Source organism: Mustela lutreola, chromosome X (assembly GCF_030435805.1).
Source record: "Mustela lutreola isolate mMusLut2 chromosome X, mMusLut2.pri, whole genome shotgun sequence".
Classification (NCBI taxonomy): Eukaryota; Metazoa; Chordata; class Mammalia; order Carnivora; family Mustelidae; genus Mustela; species Mustela lutreola.
In genome coordinates, this window is record NC_081308.1 from 15,911,041 (window position 1) to 15,927,267 (window position 16,227).

Consider the following 16,227-nt stretch of genomic DNA (forward strand, 5'->3'; position numbering starts at 1 on the left):
GACCTTCACATTGTAAGCATGCTGTAAATGTTGAACACATGGATTAAAAAGAAATTCCAGAAAAAAAATGAATCATCTGGTTTAAGAAATAATTGTTAAAAAAAGGGAAAGGCTAACACTTCATTTTAAATCAGTTATAAAGCCAAGTATCATCTATGCAGACATTAAATTAGTTAACTGAGGCTTCATCTCTATGCCAAAAGAATCAACCTATGTTTTTGATGTACCCTATTTACTTATGCGATCATCTCAACTCAGGCTTCCGCCTCTAAGAGAAATCAGCAAGCACGTTTACCAGTATGTATCTTCTTTATCTCCTCTATGTTTTTCTTATTCGGGAGAGGAAAACTGCTCTTCTTTTTCTAATTTTTAAAATTTTCCCTCTTGATTTTAAAAGAGCATTTTCTATGAATAAAGTAAAACTAGAACAGAGTTGGAAAGCAAGTCTGCCAGAGTATGGCAGATCTTCCAGGGAGAAAGGCTTTTCAAATGGATTTCAAGAAGACACTATAAAACCATACTACTGTTTATTGTGAAAAAGATGAGACCCTTTTCTATATAATATGAACCAAAAATAGAACATGGTGCAGTTATTCTAGGGAATAAGGGCTTTGGGACCAACTGCTTAGTTCAAAGCATCCACATGCTCCCGGTATGTAACTATGGACAAATTCACATAAAAATTCTAGCCTTGCTTTTCTTCTGTGAAACGGGGATACTACCACATATTTTACAGGGTTTGGAAGAGGATTAAATGGGATGATTTAGGTGAGGTGCAGTGTGAGGTACAAAAAAGCCACAAAAATCATGAAGATTACCACCATTATCATCATTCTTCTTCTTCTTTTTTAAAATTTTATTTATTTGTTAGAGTGAGAGAGAGAGAGCACAGTCAGGCAGAGTGGCAGGCAGAAGCAGAGGGAGAAGCAGGCTCCCCATGAAGCAAGAAGCCCGATGCAGGACTCAATCCCAGGATACTGGGATCATGACCTGAGCCAAAGGCAGCCGCTCAACCAACTGATCCACCTGGGCATCCCATCATTCTTCTTATTACTATTATTTTGGTTAAAAGGTTTATATTTTTTTATTCCAAATTTTTATTTAAAGTCTAGTTCATAACATACAGAGTAATATTGGTTTCAGGAACAGAATTCAGCGATTCATCACTTACATATAATACCCAGTGCTCACTACAACAAGTGCACTCCTTAATACCCACCTCCCATCGAGCCCATCCCCCACCCATCCCTCCATCAACCCTGAGTTTGTTCTCTATCATTAAGAGTCTCTTATATTGTGGAAAGAGCCGAGATGCCCTTCAACAGATGAATGGATAAAGAAGATGTGGTCCACATATACAGTGGAGTATTACTCAGCCATCAGAAAGGATGAATACTTAACTTTTCCATCAACATGGATGGAACTGGTGGAGATTACGCTAAGAGAAATAAGCCAGGCAGAGAAAGTCAATCATCATATGGTTTCACTTATTTGTGGAAAATAAGGAATAGCATGGAGGACATTAGGAGAAGAAAGAGAAAAATGAAGGGGGGAAATCAGATGGGGAGATGAAGCATGAGAGACTATGGACTCCAGGAAAGAAACTGAGGGTTTCAGAGGGGAGGGAGATCGGGGATGGGTCAGCCTGGTGACAGTACTAAGGAGGGCATGTATTAATGGAGGACTGGATGTTATATGCAAACAACGAATCATGGAAAACTACATCAAAAACTAATGATGTACTTGGGGCGCCTGGGTGGCTCAGTGGGTTAAAGCCTCTGCCTTCAGCTCAGGTCATGATCCCAGGGTCCTGGGATAGAGCCCCACATCGGGCTCTCTGCTCAGCAGGGAGCCTGCTTCCTCCTCTCTCTCTCTGCCTGCCTCTCTGCCTACTTCTGATTTGTCTGTCAAATAAATAAAATCTTTAAAAAAAACCAACAACTAATGATGTACTGTACGGTAACTAACATAACAACAAAAAAAAGAGTTTCTTATACCACCATTATTATTTATCATGCTTGTCAGTAAGTAGTTTTAGATGTATAGATAATAAAACCAAACCAATACCTTCTGGGAAACAAAACAATAGGTCCATTTTTGAGTTCAAGTTATCTGGTAACATCACTTTAAAATAATACTTTATAAACAAAAGTATGTAACTGATTATTATTTTTTCTTACCAGGGATTATAAGAAATTATTTTCTAAGAAGCTTATAATAGGAAGCCATACTTACCTTTGCTGTGTCCGAAACAGAATTCCAGTAACCACCACTGAGTGAGAATTTTCCGCTGCCTATCCGTGCTAATATTTCCTCTGGTGTATCATCAGGGCCATTTGCAAATGGAGTGTAACTAGTTTATAATGAAATTAAAATGTTAATGAATAAAATTTCTTTTTTGGTTGGTAATCTTCACATTTATTTGCAGTGTTCAAGAGTACTCCAGTTAATTTAATTAATGTAATATTTCATTAAAATTTCCTAAAGTGAAAAATATCAACATCATGAAGCACCATAAAGCACCAGGTCAAGGTATAAGCTATGAAATATTAATTAGACTTAATGTATGATAATATAAATATTTTAAGATATGACACATTAGAATAAGACTATTTAAAAATAGTGTATGTTTATACATACACTATAAGAGTACAAAAGAGATATGGAAAAAATCAAGTTAAGACCTTAAGACATTATCAAATGGTACATTAAAGAAAGCCAGTAATGATACAGTTATAAATGTGGTACATATACATAGAGAGATATACACACACAGGATTATTAGATAATATGAGAAAACATGAAAAGAAAGATAGTACAACAGAGAGATTAAAAATATAGAACAGAATATTGATGAATAAATGCTGATTACAATATATGGTCCACTCACCCAGTAAGCATTGTATAGAGGAGGACACCAAGACTCCATATATCACAAGCAGCATCATAGCCTTGTCGTTTTAAAACCTAAAAAAAGCAAAAGGTAGTATTAACACATTACTGTTTAGAGAACTGAATAGGCTATGAACTGTACTATTTTCTAAATCAATGTATTTAAGAAAAACCTAAACAGAACATGATTAACAAGCAAGGCAATATATTAATACTATTCTACAACTAATAATTCATTCATATATATATGAATATATATTTACATACATATATATTTGATTTTGGTATTTGAATTAGCATTTGTTGAGTGATGCTATGGCATATAGAAGACTATAAAATAAAATGAAATTAAGTTTCTTTTTCTCCCCACTGCTTCCCTCTAAGTTTCTTCTTAATTTTTTTATTATTATTTTTTTAAATTTTATTTATTTATTTGACAGAGAGATCACAAGTAGGCAGAGAGGCAGGCAGAGAGAGATAGAGAGAGAGGAGGAAGCAGGCTCCCCGCTGAGCAGAGAGCCCGACGTGGGACTCGATCCCAGGACCCTGAGATCATGACCCGAGCCGAAGGCAGCGGCTTAACCCACTGAGCCACCCAGGTGCCCCTAAGTTTCTTCTTTAAATGAATTTATATTCATTTTTGTATGAGGCTGCAGGAGTGGTTACATAAAACATTACTTTTAGGAATATATATAAAAGTACAAATAATATAATGCAAAATTATACTTTTACATATAAAAATATGATTCACTCGAGCATTTAGTAATCACCAATTATTATCCGGCATGAAGAGTGATAAATATAAAACACTCTTGTTTCCTCAAGAAAATTAGAATATGGCAGGGGAAATAAACATACATATAGTTAATAATTCAACATGGTAAGTATTATAACAAAATTATGCCTAAAGTGTTATAGGCATAAAGATGAGGAAACCATTCATTCATTTTGTTTTTAAAGATTTATTTACTTATTTTAGAATGAGAGGGAGAGCGAGAGCAAGAACAGGGCAGGAGGAGGGCCAGAGAATCTCAAGCAGACTACCCGCTGAACATGGAGACTGACGTGGGACTTGATCCTATGACCATGAGAAAATGACTTGAACTGAAGTCAACAGTCAGACGCTTAACCGACTGAGATGCCCAGGTGCCACAATTCATTTTTGATATGGGGAGAGAAGGAAGACTATGGGACAGCCTGCTGGTACTGGGCCTATAAGTAAGAATTCAGGAAGCAAACAGAGGAGGTGGGGGAGAGGAGGGGACACTCAAAGGGCAGAAGCAAGAGAGCAGAGCATGCTTAAAGACAGGCAAGGATTCAGTGTGGCCAGATGTCCAGGTAGGGGATACCAGAGAGAACAAAGAAGGGCTTTTACAGATATCTTAAGGATTTAAAAGGTTTTTCCCATAGGCAATCTGTGGTCACTGATACATTAAACAGGGCAATGAAATAGGTAGACATATACACCAAAAGAGTAACTCCAGGTATAGAGGAAATGCTGGCAAGCAGACAGACTGGAAACAAGGTCGTCTGATAGGATACAATTTGTAGCAAACTAAGTGAAAGGCTATGAGGAACCACACTAAGGCAGGACATAGAAAGGAAAAGACGTCATGATAAAACAGGAAGGACTTAGAGATGCGATGTATGGGTAAGGGAAAAGGGGTCTAAACTATTCAGGAATCAGAATGGAAAGGGTTTGGTGACTGACAGGATGTAGAGAAATGATGGAGAAGGAGCATTTCAGGAGGACTTCCAAGTTTTAATTTGAATGATTAAAAGGTCAAGTCTAGGGAGAGTTTAATCATAGAAGATTTCCTGAAGAACATGAATTTAGAGGCTCTGAAGCAAAAAAGGTCTTGAAGCAAAAAAATTTGAAACAGGGACGCCTGGGTGGCTCAGTTGGTTAAGCAGCTGCCTTCGGCTCAGGTCATGATCCCAGCGTCCTGGGATCGAGTCCCACATCAGGCTCCTTGCTCGGCGGGGAGCCTGCTTCTCCCTCTGCCTCTGCCTGCCATTCTGTCTGCCTGTGCTCGCTCTCTCCCCCTCTCTCTCTCTGATAAATAAATAAAATCTTTAAAAAAAAAAAAAAAAATTTGAAACAAAAAACATTAGGTTTTGAAGCAAAAAACATTCCAACATGCCAAGGCAAAACAGCTACATGGAGATTTCAAGAAGCAGATTGCTTGTCTGAAGCAAGAAGCCCTCTTGAGGAATAATGAGATGGCTAGATGAAGTGACCATGCTTGGACATCCATATGTGTCAGAAGCTGTGGATATGTGGACAAAGAAGCAAAAAGTCTGTCCCTCATTAGTTCTAGTCACACCAGGAGAACAGGTGCAAGTAGTCTTTTAAAAAGTATTACTTTACATCTCAGAAGTAACAAGGTTACAAAAAGTTTGGAAAATAGAGGGGAAATGGAGCTCTACAATCCAATGACATCCTAACCTTACCAACTGTTACCATTGTTTGGTGAAGTATCTAATGATAAAAGCATAGACTTTGTAGCCATGTTGCCTGGGCTCAAATCTCAATCTGACCTCAGATGACATAACCTCTCATTGTGCACCTGGTTTCTTGCAAAATTCAAGTAAAAGGTCTCATTTCACATAAGAGAAAAAATTATTATATGTAAATGCTATTTGTGAGGATGAAATCAGCTAATACAAGTGACTGGCACATAAGCCCTATATTAGGGTTAACTCTTATTTTTTATTACATAGTTCAGTCACATTTAAAAAAAAGATTTTATTTATTTATTTGACAGAGAGAGAGAGAGAGAGCGAGCGAGAGCAAGAGGGAACACAAGCAGGGGGAAGTGGGAGAAGGAGAGGCAGGCTTCCCGCTGAGCAGGGAGCCCGATGCGGGACTCATCCAAGGACCGTGGGATCACGACCCAAGCAGAAGGCAGACACTTAACGACTGAGCCACCCAGGTGGCCCCACAATTACATCTTTTTTTTTTTAACACGGTGATAATAAACATGCATGAAATCTTGAGTAAAGCAGTGGACTTTAGATTTGCTACAATGGGGAACCAAAATTTCTTAGGAAAAGAAGCAACTTGATCAAAGCAGTGCTTGAAGACTTCAGTAACTCTACAGCTCTTCCGTAGAATGATCACAGAAGGAGAGAGGGAACAGGGTGCAGCTAGGCTGTGGCAGTCACTTGGGCTGTGGTGAAAGAAGCGAGGCTAGGATGGCAGTTCTGTGAAAGGAAGAACCTCAAACTGGTTTTAGGGGATAACAGAGATGGTACCTAGTTATGTAGCTAAAGACAAGAAGAGACCATGATGTTTTAGCCTCAGAAATACAGGAAGATGGTAACAAAATCAGGAAATTAGAAGAATATTAGGAAAGGATGAGAATAAACTAGTTTCCATTTAATTCCATGTGCTCACAGGCCCCAAAGTGTCAATGATAGCAGACCGCTACAGATGTGTGATTATGCAGAAAGACAGAAGGCAGAGCAAAAAAAGGACTGTAGTGGACTAAGTAGTAGGGGACCGAAGACAGGATTTATTACCATCAGAAGAAAAAGAGCTGACATTTTAATTATTTGTTCAGTAGGTCTTCAATGAAACAACTATTAACCACTCTATATTAAACACAGCAGGGGTGCCTGGGTGGCTCAGTCATCAAGCCGTCTGCCTTTGGCTCAGGTCATGACCTCAGAGTCCTGGGATTGAGCCCCGCATCAGGCTCCTTGCTTGGTAGGAAGCCTGCTTCTCCTTCTCCCACTTCCCCTGCTTCTGTTACCTCTCTCACTGTGTCTCTTTCTGTCAAATAAATAAAATCTTTAAAAAATTAAATAAACACAGCAAATGAGTTTTTAAATATACTGAAATACTGGAAGCAAATAATTCACGATTACCTCTGGTGCAACAAAATTTGCAGTATAACAAGGAGTCATGAGAAGACCGTTTTCTGCTCTTAGCTGTTTGGCAAAGCCAAAATCACAAATTCGAATAGATTCTGGATTGCCAGATTCATCCACATAAAGAATGTTGCTAGGTTTCAAGTCTCTGTGAACCACCTAATTGAAATACAAATTAAAGAGGTACATTAACAATACATTTCCATTACGGAATACTCTTTATTTGCAAAATGTCAAGTGACGTACTTAAGACGAGTGCTGACCTTTAAATTATCTCATTTTAAAATGCTGATAATGTAAGTTTAACTCTCTAGCATAGAACTGGGGCAAGGACAGGAGGAAGAAAAAAAACAGTATGTACGTCCCTCCTCTTTGTCCAATTGAGCAGTCAAAACTAGAAGTCAAGAAGCTCTAGGATGAAATGATTACATTCCACTTGTTAGCTTCTGAGAGCAAGGACAAACAAAGTAAGAATAATGTATTGAAAATAAATTCCTTAAGAAGTAAGCTCTTAATTTCCTTTTATAATTGAATACAACCCATGATTCTCTGGTTCTGCGTCTAAATTTGCAATGGACCCAGTTCTCAAGAGTCCGGAGTGGCCTAGCAAAAACGGTGATAGGTCTTCTAGGTCAGAGGACCTTGCTTACTTTTTCTTGGGAAGCATAAGAATGTAATATAAACAAGTCAGGTTTTCAAAGTATCACTTCAAGCTCAGTGGGAGAAATTTATGTAGAGGAGTAACAGCAGAATAAGCTAGTAATAGTTATTCTCCATTAATGCATAAAGTAACATCAACCTTTGTAATTTTAGTTCAAACATTAAGAAAAGGTTTTAAAAAAAGGAAAAGGTAAAGGGGTGTGTGTGTGTGTGTGTGTGTATAAAATGTTAAAAAGACTTACCCCTTGTGCGTGAAGATATTCAACAGTTTTGGTTATAGTAAACAGGACAGCGCTGGCCTCTCTTTCAGAGAAAAATTTCTGTCTAAGAATTTTATCCAGCAATTCACCCCCTTTCATAAGTTCTGTCACTACATACACATGTTTTCCATCATCATATACCTGTAAAATTCAACATCAAAATGTAAAAAATTATTTGAAGCTTTACATGTGCTCAGAATAAAGTTTCGCATATTCAAGAGAAATTAAAACTCATTTTATAGTCAAGGAAAATTTTACTTATCACAACCAATAGATGGTATAAAATCTGCCAAACCATTTTATACATATAAGAATATTAAAATACAAATTGATTAGACTGGATGTCAGGAAAATAAGCTGTAATTTCCTTCTATGAAACATAAGTCATGGCAATCAAAGTAACTATGGGCAACGTATATCAAAGGGCACTGAATTTTTTCTCTGAGGGTTTGTTTCTCTTGATCTTTCTATCTACTGATGACAGCAGGGATTGGTATAAAGACACATGCCTGTAACTTTCCTGGAACTCCTACAATTGTAGAACTGTATTTACATATGCAGTACAATGAATTATCCTGGTTTTGATTAAACTGAAAGACAAGTTGTGGCAAGAATTAAGTAGGAAGATTAAGTAGCAAAAATTCCATCTAACCACACAGAAGCATGCCGTTTACTCCTCATGTAGAAATAGAATGCTCCTTGTAATTCTGATTTGTACTCCCAGCAATCCCAAACTGAAACGACCCTTCAGTAAACTTCAGTTCCTTTTATTCCCCTTCACCACAGGGTTACTGCACACTTTCATTTAGTTCCATAAGAGGTACCATGTGCTGGGGCCCCCCAAAATGGAGAAAACAAGGTACCCATCCTCAATGTTTTTATTCTAGTAGAGAGAAAGATAGAAACAAGAGTTAAAAAGTCAAAGATGCTATAATAAAAGTCGGGAAATTTTTAGAGACTTTGGAATTTGAAATGAAGGAAAGAGGAAAGATGTGAAAAACAGTGACAGCTTAGGGAGTTTATAAGGCAAAGATGAAAATATTTTCTATACCTTCTTTTTGGTTTACTTGGATTCTTGCAGGTTATATCCAAGAGTCACTTAAGTTACACAGCTTCACATTTAATGGGACTAAGCTAACATTCTCCTTCTTTTTTTTTTTTTTAAAGATTTTATTTATTTGACAGAAAGAGAGATCACAAGTAGGCAGAGAGCGGGATGTGGGGCTCGATCCCAGGACTCTGAGATCATGACCTGAGCTGAAGGCAGAAGCCCAACCCACTGAGCCACCCAGGCACCCCTAACATTCTCCTTCTAACAGTGAACAGCAATAAATTAAACTGAGGAAATTAGGAGTTTTGGTTATGAAGAAGGGAGAGTAAACTCTGGAATTCACGAAATCTCAAGAGGTGAAAGGTGAAAGGTACCTTAAAAGTCCTCTGGCTGAGCTGGCCACAGGACATGTCAAGTCTACAACACAGATGCAGCCTTTGAGCACTATCAGCAAGAGAAGATTTAATGCTGTCTGGGGAGTTCACACCTTTTCCCAACAGCTCTGTTATGATAAAAACCACAGGTAGCAAGGAGGGGATACCTTACTTGTATGGGGTATGGTGACGCTCAGGACAGGCTTCCTGGAGGAAGTAATGTTTTAGCAAAGTTTTAGATGCATGGTAGTAAGCCAGGCAAAGAAGGGAAGTGGTAGTATTAAATGAGGAAACCCTAAATTCAAAGACAGAACAGCATGAGAAAAGGAGGAAAGTTTAAAGATGCGCACATAGTGGAGCACAGTTGGGGGATGGGGTGGGAGAGGAAGTGTGAAAACCCTTGCAGACAGAGGAAGGCAAGGACTGGAGGTGAGGGGGTATGAACTGTACGCAGAGGAGTAACGTGGTTACGTACAAGTTTTGCTCTCTCTGGCAGTACTGTGTAAGAGTCTGGGGAGTCCATGGAGCATGAGACTAGTCAATCCCTAATACTATTTAATACACAAATGTTCCAGTAAAGATATTAAAAGCAATAATGTCAGTAACACTTTTCTTAAAGCGAAAGTATAAGAATTAACTACAGAAACAGGTTTTTTTTATTAACTTAAATTGTGCTGCATGTGTTGTCCTTCAATTTTTTTTAAAACTTACTCTTATTAAGTTATTTGTCTAACACATTATATTTGAAAACATTCCAAATGTGAGCTGGACAACTGATTCCAATGATCGAAGTTCAAGAATCTACTACTTACATCCTTTAGAGTAATGATGTTTGGATGCTGTCCATAACGAAGAAGAATTTCAATTTCTTCTGTTGGGTCTCTCTTGCTTTTATCAATAATCTAAAAGGCAAATATTTATCATAAAATCTCATGAACTATAAAGGTCACAAATAGCTACAGACTTTAGGTATTATCTTATATAAATACTGGACATATATATAAGCCATTTATCAATCAGTTTTATTCAAGTACTTGACCAGACTGTCTTATCAAAGTTTGAAAACCAGTCTAAGTTTAGGACTTTCTAAACACTCAAAAGCCTCAAGAAGAGGTACCAAGAACATATCCTTCTTTCCTCCTTGAATGTCTTTAAACCCTGGAAAATCAGTCAACTTCTAAGCCCAATCAATACAGATAATTAAAAACAAGGTATATCTATAATACTACCACTAGCGTCTGTTTATTGAATTAACTTTATTTCCTTTAAGGAAATGCTTCAGCGGAATAACCCATTAGTTGTAAGCTACTTATAAAAAATTAATTAACAGCTAAGTAGAACAAGCTTATTTTTGAAGCTATGCAGAAAGCTAAGCAGAAAACCACACCTAGAATTTTACTTGACTAGAGTTAAGTTTAATTATTATAATAAAGCCCTTTAAAATACTAATGTAGCTTTCCAACCCTTTTATGTCAGCAGCTTCTTAAAAATATACCTCTTAATGTTTTAATCTGTTAAAGTAATATTATATCTTTTTTTTTTTTTTAAAGATTTTATTTATTTATTTGACAGAGAGAGATCACAAGTAGACGGAGAGGCAGGCAGAGAGAGAGAGAGAGGGAAGCAGGCCCCCTGCTGAGCAGAGAGCCCGATGCGGGACTCGATCCCAGGACCCTGAGATCATGACCTGAGCTGAAGGCAGCGGCTTAACCCACTGAGCCACCCAGGCGCCCATTATATCTATTTTTAAAAGGACAAGTTTGGCTTTCATTTTGTCCAAAGGGTAGTCTGAAACAAATTTTGTGACCTTTATATTTTCAATTTTAAAAAAGCTTAGTAATTAATGTATGCAATAAATACTCAAATGCTCCAGCAGTTGAGGAAGAGCTTGCAACTCACAGTGCAAGCCAAATGTGCTATTTGAAATAGATTTAGTTGCAAAAACAGTTCTGTATGAGAAGAGGGAATACAAACATTAGGTGTACACTGTAATCAAATGCAAATGACAGTGTGGAATTACCATAGCAAGTTGTGGACTACCATAGCAAATGGATAATTAAGAGGAAACGTTTATGGAACAGACATCCTAATTCAGGGGAGATGATCCAGGACTAGTCTTTTGAAAACTAGAACACACTGGGAGGTGTTACTCCCAGCAACATTCTCTTTGATCTACTAATCTGAGCAGAGCTTATGTCACATTCAGACTTGTGTTTGTAGATCTTAGATTTGTAGTAATTTCAGTAGAAAAAAGTTGTGCTGGGATTGGTTTTATGAATTAAATTTAAGTCACAAGAATCCACAAATAGCTTGAAGATATTCTCAAGGTTTTGGTATACTGCCTCTAGTTTCTGTAATTCAAAGGGGGCCTCAAGGCATTTCTGCTTTTCTTCTGATGCGTTTATGGAGGCAAGATACCTCCTTAAACTGCCCATCATGTACATTACTCACCTTCTCTCCTTTCATGTAAGCAATGTGAAAATTCCTATGTACCCCAGATTTCACTATGAGCAATGAGTAGGAGAAGAGCAAATTAACATGCATTTCTATGGTTCATCCTACATCTGATAGAAAGCTGGACACTGATAGTTTTTAAATCAATTACATCCAAGTTTAGAATAGTAATTATCATTTTTTATGTAGGTGTGTGTCTTCCCACATATTTTATATATATATATATATATATATAATATATTTTTACACAGTGAAATCATAACAGATGATAGACAGATGGATGTACAGAAATAATAACAATTAATGCCACTCTCCTACTAACTAAAAATGAGCTACCCACACTTATTGACCAGTTCTAAGGTTCAAAATAGGTTGAAAGCTTTAGATATTACTTAAATTGCTTATATTGGGAGAGCGGTGACTACCATCTCAAGAAATAAAAAGGCAGAGACTTGAATATAGTATTTTTTCACTTACAACTACAGGTTTGTAACTCAAACTTTATCACAGAGCCATGTGATTTGTTTTTTGGCTTAGAAAATTCTTACTGTCTTGACACCTGATGAAATTAAAACAGCTAATGATAACAAATTTTTTAACAGTAGTGGTTTACTTTTATTGGTTCACAGATCCCTTTATATGTAAAGGACAGTATGAATATTTTGCCAGAAAAATGTAAACACTTAAAATTTGGCATACAATCTTGAGGAATTCCCTGACAGACCACAAATGGGGGACTTTTTAGGGTAAAGGGATGTTACTAAAAATCAGGTCAGATGTAAACTGTACTAATGCCTTCAGCAAACTGGAGGTATGCTACCTTGCCTTTAGTTTACAGGTGAATCTGTGGTTCCAGATTAAGATCGCTGAGGGTTGCTAGGCAGATAATTAAATTTACCTTACCTTTAAAGCAAAACAAAAAACACAACACAACAAAACAAAAAGGCACATTTACCAAAGAAGAAGTGTTTAATTTTAACTGGTACTGACATGTGTGAATAATAACTATTAGAATTGTATTTTATATTGTGATTTAATTTTTTAAAGTAGGTTCCATGCTGGGCGTGGAGCCCAATGTGGGGTTTGAACTCATGAACCTGAGTTCAAGACCAGAGCTGAAATCATGAGTCAGATGCACAACTGACTGAGCCACCCAGGCACCCCAGAGTTGCATTTTAAATCTGAAAAGATTTACCTTCACTGCAAATTCCATGTTTGTAGCTTTATGTATGCATCTCTTGCAAACAGAGTAGGAGCCAACTCCAATATCTTCCTTTACTTCATATCCATCAGTAAACTGAATACTGTTTCTGTGCAACTGCTACAAACACAATTACAAATTGACAGTTTTATAATGACTACGGTATAAATCATTATAGGGGAATATGCTACCCATTACACATTGTTGATGTTAACAACAAATATAAATGAATATAAACAAAATAAAAATGAATCTTTACAGCATTTATTCTTCCACAACTGTGTATTTTTTTAAAAAGATTTTATTTATTCATTTGACAGAGAGAGACATAGCAAGAGAGGGAACACAAGCAGGGGGAGTACAAGAGGGAGAAGCAGGCCTCCCACTGAGCAGGGAGCCCAATTCGGGGCCCAATCCCAGAACCCTGGGATCATGAGCTGAGCCGAAGGCAGCTACTTAACCGACTGAGCCATCCAGGCATCCCCACAACTGTGTATTTTAGAAGTGCCTACCATAAAATGTATAGCAAGAAACAGGCTTTTTCAAAAGCTCATGTTAAAAAGAAAAAATTGAATATGTACAACAGAAAATGCAGTTACTTGACAAAAGGCGGAAAGTCTTGCCTGTGCCTGAGCCCTGTTCCATTCCCCACATGGTGCTAGGTCTTTGAAGTACTTTTTGCAAATAGGGAGAAGTTTGAAGCTTCTGGTACAGAAGAAAAATATTTAGGAGGATTTAGAATTAGAACATCTGGATTCTTGTCTCAGAGGTCCCTCTGGCAGACCATGCAACCCTGAACATGTGTTTTCTCAGAGGTTAATGGTGAATACTAAATAAAAATAATGTATTTGAAGGTGATACCTATTATCATCATTGTGGACTACCAGTAGCCATGCCCTCTGTTTCCACCCTCGAGTCAAAGTTTCAATACAACTTCTGCTAGAGAAGCTGTTAATGAGTTAAAGACGAATAACACGTGGTAGAATGATGGCTAACAAATTAGTAGTTCCATAAGCAGGCTGGGGGAAGTTGTGCTGTCCTTGGCTATATTGAAAGGAGACCTCCCCCCTGACCAATGCCTATGAACTGTGTTTGGGTTAAAATTTGAAATCTGTAGAATATGTTTGTGATTTCGATGTTAGGTACAGAAGTTATAACTTGAAAACTTAATATACATCACATGCTTGCTACAGTAAACTGAACAAACTGCTTCAATGAACTTTATCTAAAAACCAGTGTTTAAACTGGTTTTCTAGAAAGGAAAGAAGGATGACTAACTCATGAAAAAAAAATTTAGAACAAAAGCAACTTCATCATCAAGCAAATTCAAGCACTAATTACTAAACAGTCAGTGCTTCAGAGATGTATCTAGTACCCTCTATGACTTGGAAGATGAATTACATTTATCTTTCTATGATACTAGGATGGGAAGAAATAAATCTAATGGTTTGTACTACTTGTGTTCCTCTAATAACATTTATTAGTCCAGTCTCCTGATATAAACACACAGACATCTGGAATCCTGCTTCTGTGGTTTTTACCCTGTGTTCCAACTCTGATAAACACATGGGATAATGAGGTGGGGGACACCCTAAGATAGTACCTATAACCACTTCTTTTAAATAGTAATTGGGGCTCCAAAAGCACAAGGGCACAAAATTTGGAAAATATAAGACTGAAATTTACTTTTCTTTTATAAAGTTTTATTGGCACACAGCATGCTCATTTATTTAGCTATAGTCCATGGCTGCTTTTGTGCTACAGTGACAGAGCTGAGTTGTAATAGAGATCACAAAGCCTCCAAAGCCTCAAATATTTATTAATTGGCCCTTTACAGATCAAGTCTACTGAACCCTGTTCCAAGCTATCAGGGAATCAGGAGACCTCAGTTCATCACAGCTGACCTGACAGAGGCAGAAGATGAAACAAGTTAGGGCTGATAAACATTATGAGGCATAGGAGGAGAGGGTAGAGACAAGATGGTGATATGTATCTCAACTCTCTTTTATTCTTTTGAATATTTTATTTATTTATTAGACAGAGTATAGAGTAAGGGAGAGCATGAGCAGGAGGAAGGGCAGAGGGAGAGGGAGAAGCAGATTCCCCACCGAGCAGGGAGCCCAATGTGGTGCTCAATCCCAGGACCCCAGGATCATGACCTAAGCCAAAGGCAGAGGCTTAACCAACTGAGCCACCCAGGCACCCCCCCCCCCCTTCAAGTCAGAAGGATATCCAGGACTCTGGAGCAGGCAATCTTTTTTTTTTTTTTCCTCAAAGATTTATTACTTACTTATTTTAGTGAGAGAGAAAGAGAAAGAGCAAGAGAGAGAAAGCATGAGTGTGTGCAAGCCCGGGCAGGTGAGGAGTGGAGGGAGACTCTCAAGCTGACTCTGCACTGGGCACACAGCCTGCCAATGGCCCAATCCCATGACCTTGAGATCATGACCTGAGCTGAAAGCAAGAGCTGGATGCTTAACCAACTAAGTCACCCAGGCACAGTTTTCTTTTTTTTTTTAATCTCTTTAGAGGCATATGAAAGGAATTTTCAAGATCAATGATATAAAATATATTTTAAGCCGCCCACTTAAAATCAGCAGATAAATCTAATTATTCACACAGTGAACTATTTCTTAAAACAATTCAAATTTTAAATTATACATTCACTCACCTGCACAATTGAATGCACACCAACTGTCTGCATAGCTTGGCTTTCATCATCTGAGGTGATAGCAACAAAACTAAATCCCCGAAAAAGCTGATGTGCATTAGCACTAGGTGGAATGCCAGGTGAATCTGAAAAAAATAATATGTTACTAAGAAGGTAATACTCTAAATCTAATTAAAGGAAGAACTGTTGACAGTATGACCTTTCTCACTTATTCTGGAATTCTACTTCTTAGGCATCCAGGGCTTCCAGGATAACTCAGTGAAAACTCTCAGCTTTGTCCTGATGGCTTATTGGTATCACAACTCTAACTTCCTATCTCCTCTGAGCCCCCCAAATAGCTAATTCATTGAAGAATATAATAAATCAATAAATTACTAGGTTAATGTTATTCTAAATTAGCACTGTCTCATAGAATTCCCTGCAGTGATGGAAATTTTCTTTACCTGTGCTGTCCAATATGGTAGCCAGTAGCCACATGCAGCTCTCAAGCATCTGAAATGTGGTTTAGTGTGACTGAGAAACAAAATTTTATTTTTATTTATTTTTTTAAAAGATTTTTTAATTTATTTGACATACAGAGAGAGATCACAAGTAGGCAGAGAGACGGGCAGAGAGAGGCGGAGAAGGAGGCTCCCTGCTGAGCAGAGAGCCTGATGTGGGGCTCCATCCCAGGACCCTGAGCCGAAGGCAGAGCTTAACCCTCTGAGCCACCCAGGTGCCCTGAGAAACAAAATTTTATATCTTAATTAATTTAAATCGAAATAACCATATATGGCTAGTGGCTACCATAT

The 16,227-nt window shown here is 37.7% G+C and overlaps 1 protein-coding gene across 7 annotated transcripts in view; it reads right to left on the bottom strand.

The window, feature by feature from the left end:
• The window catches only part of RPS6KA3 (ribosomal protein S6 kinase A3), a 116,857-nt gene that overhangs the window by 10,769 nt on the left and 89,861 nt on the right, over positions 1 to 16,227 (bottom strand). For all 7 annotated transcript variants that reach the window (XM_059158694.1, XM_059158695.1, XM_059158692.1 and 4 more), the window contains 7 exons: positions 15,437 to 15,561; positions 12,763 to 12,888; positions 9,926 to 10,015; positions 7,671 to 7,829; positions 6,766 to 6,927; positions 2,891 to 2,967; positions 2,236 to 2,353 (listed from right to left, as the gene is read on the bottom strand). In XM_059158694.1, the coding sequence (XP_059014677.1) occupies positions 2,236 to 2,353; positions 2,891 to 2,967; positions 6,766 to 6,927; positions 7,671 to 7,829; positions 9,926 to 10,015; positions 12,763 to 12,888; positions 15,437 to 15,561 (857 nt within the window). The remainder of the gene's footprint in view (positions 1 to 2,235; positions 2,354 to 2,890; positions 2,968 to 6,765; positions 6,928 to 7,670; positions 7,830 to 9,925; positions 10,016 to 12,762; positions 12,889 to 15,436; positions 15,562 to 16,227) is intronic.